The sequence below is a fragment of the Zea mays genome, chromosome 4 (genome assembly GCF_902167145.1).
Source record: "Zea mays cultivar B73 chromosome 4, Zm-B73-REFERENCE-NAM-5.0, whole genome shotgun sequence".
NCBI classification, from domain to species: domain Eukaryota; kingdom Viridiplantae; phylum Streptophyta; class Magnoliopsida; order Poales; family Poaceae; genus Zea; species Zea mays.
Genome location: NC_050099.1, coordinates 11,446,907 through 11,448,987, shown reverse-complemented (window position 1 = coordinate 11,448,987; position 2,081 = coordinate 11,446,907). Strand labels below are relative to the sequence as shown.

The window sequence follows — 2,081 nt, the reverse complement described above, 5'->3', positions numbered from 1 at the left end:
GTCTTGTAAGATATATGCAATTGCGTCTAAAAATTTATCAGACGTATAACATGACTTTTTTAGGAGACAAAATTATAATAACAATCTTCAAAATAAAATAAATAAGTAGTAATGATAAAGTGATAAACAATATTAGTTCTTTAATCCGCGAAAATTAAAATTGTACATGTATAAAACGAAATAAAAAGGGCGCTTGTATTCCCATTGAGGTGATCAGTATTCTTAGTAAATGCACATAAATAAATCCCAGCATGATGCACATATTACTTATATACTTTTGGCTAATTGCTAACTTAAATAAAGTTATTCACATGTGATATTGAATAGAGGCAACCATATAAGTGATTCAACTCCATCTTCATTGTTTACATTTTTGGGCATTACAGTTTGGCTCCAGCATCCGGGCGCCTTCATCCTCCACCATATCCCCCGAACGCCTTCTTCCTCCACCATCGTACCAGTATGGCGGACGAGCTCCACGACAACCTCATGGATTTGATACTCGTCCGCGTCCCGTGCAAGGTCGACCGCGCCAGCATCTCCCTCGTCTGCAAGGCGTGGAGAGACAAGGTCGCCCGCCTCGGGGGCCAGGCCCCGCCCCCGCTCCCGTGGCTTCTCCTCCCCTCGCGCTTCCGCAACGACCCCACCTTCCGCGCCGCTTGCGTTCTCAGCGGCTGCTCCGTCCACCCCCAGCACAACCTCCTCACCACCATCCCGCCCGGGGCGCGCTTCGTGGGCTCCTACGACGGCGCCTGGAACTTCCTCTACTTCGATGAGACGCGCACGCACAGGCTCTTCAACGTCCGCACACGCCAAGTCCGCATGCTCCCGGAAGCGATCTTTGTTTATCACGACGAACACCAGACTCAGAGTATCTGCAATGTGGTCATCCTCGCCGCCACGCTCTCGTCATCGCCGGACGACTCGATGTGCGTCGGCGCTGCCATCATCGCGCGGGCTCAAGCCCCACACGAGGTGTTGCAGCCCTTCAATCGCTGGATTGCGTTCTGGCGAATGGGCTGGGAAATGGTTGCGGAAGTGGACGTGATGGATATGGGTGTGAACCTGTACGTTACGGAGGACGTTGTTTACCACGGCAGAGCCTTCTATTTTCTGCTCATCCATGACGGAAGATACCAAATCCTCGTGTGTACGCCAAACGCGAATCCTGAAGATCCTGGGGACTTGACAATAAATTTTAATGGTCGCCGCTTCTTGCCGCTGGCGCTTGAAGAGCGCATCTCGCCGCTTCATAGAGTTATCGCTCGATACCTCGTCGTGTCCCGTGGCGAACTGCTCATGGTCGTCAGGATCAAGGCTGTTGCTGATCAGCAGACGTGCGAGTTCAAGGTGTTCCGGGCGAAAAGACGGCCGCAGATGCCTGACTACCACTACCCCGTGGCTCAGTACCCCTGGGAATGGAGCGACCTGGACACGCTGGATGGCCGGATTCTGTTCGTCGGGTATGGCTGCTCCAGGTCCTACCAAGCGGATGCGTACCCAGGCTTCAAGCCCGGCATCTACTTCTTGGATGATGGCATGTTCTACGAGGTACCCTACTTCGGCGGCGCCAACACCAGGCCGTACCCCTGCACGGACAATGGGATGTGGTCCGAAGGCCGTATCCAGAGGTGCTTCCCAACTCCAAACTCATCTGACTACTCTCCTCCTGTTTGGCTTCTTCCTTGAGACAGCTAGTTGCTGATTGCAATATTCAGATCGTGTTAATTGACATTCCAATCTTTTAGGTAGATGCTGGTCGCAATATTCAGAGTGAGACAGCTAGTTGCTGATTGCAATATTCAGAGTCAGTAGCTGTCGAAACCATATGCACTGTTTCCAATGTTCTCCGACTTCTGTCTTCGGTGTTGTATCTGTTTTCTTTACAAAGGCCTCTTTAGCGGGGCTCTCTCTCCTTTTTTTTCTCTTCGTGAAGCCTTATTAAACGGTCTAAAAAAACGGCTCCTCATCGAGAGCCATCAAATAGCCAGAGCCGTTTTGCTATTGGGAACCGAAGCACGAGAAAACAAGCTTCTACCGGCTCCTTCTATCCGGCACACAATAATATTTCACGAAATTAC

General features: G+C 50.6%; 1 protein-coding gene across 1 annotated transcript; it reads left to right on the top strand.

Annotated features, from left to right (window-relative positions):
• Nucleotides 1-367: 367 nt before the first annotated feature.
• Nucleotides 368-1,827, top strand: LOC100284032 (uncharacterized). The gene has a single exon (NM_001156930.2). It carries the CDS (start codon nt 463-465, stop codon nt 1,687-1,689), a length of 1,227 nt encoding a protein of 408 aa, NP_001150402.1. The 5' UTR covers nt 368-462; the 3' UTR covers nt 1,690-1,827.
• Nucleotides 1,828-2,081: the final 254 nt, after the last annotated feature.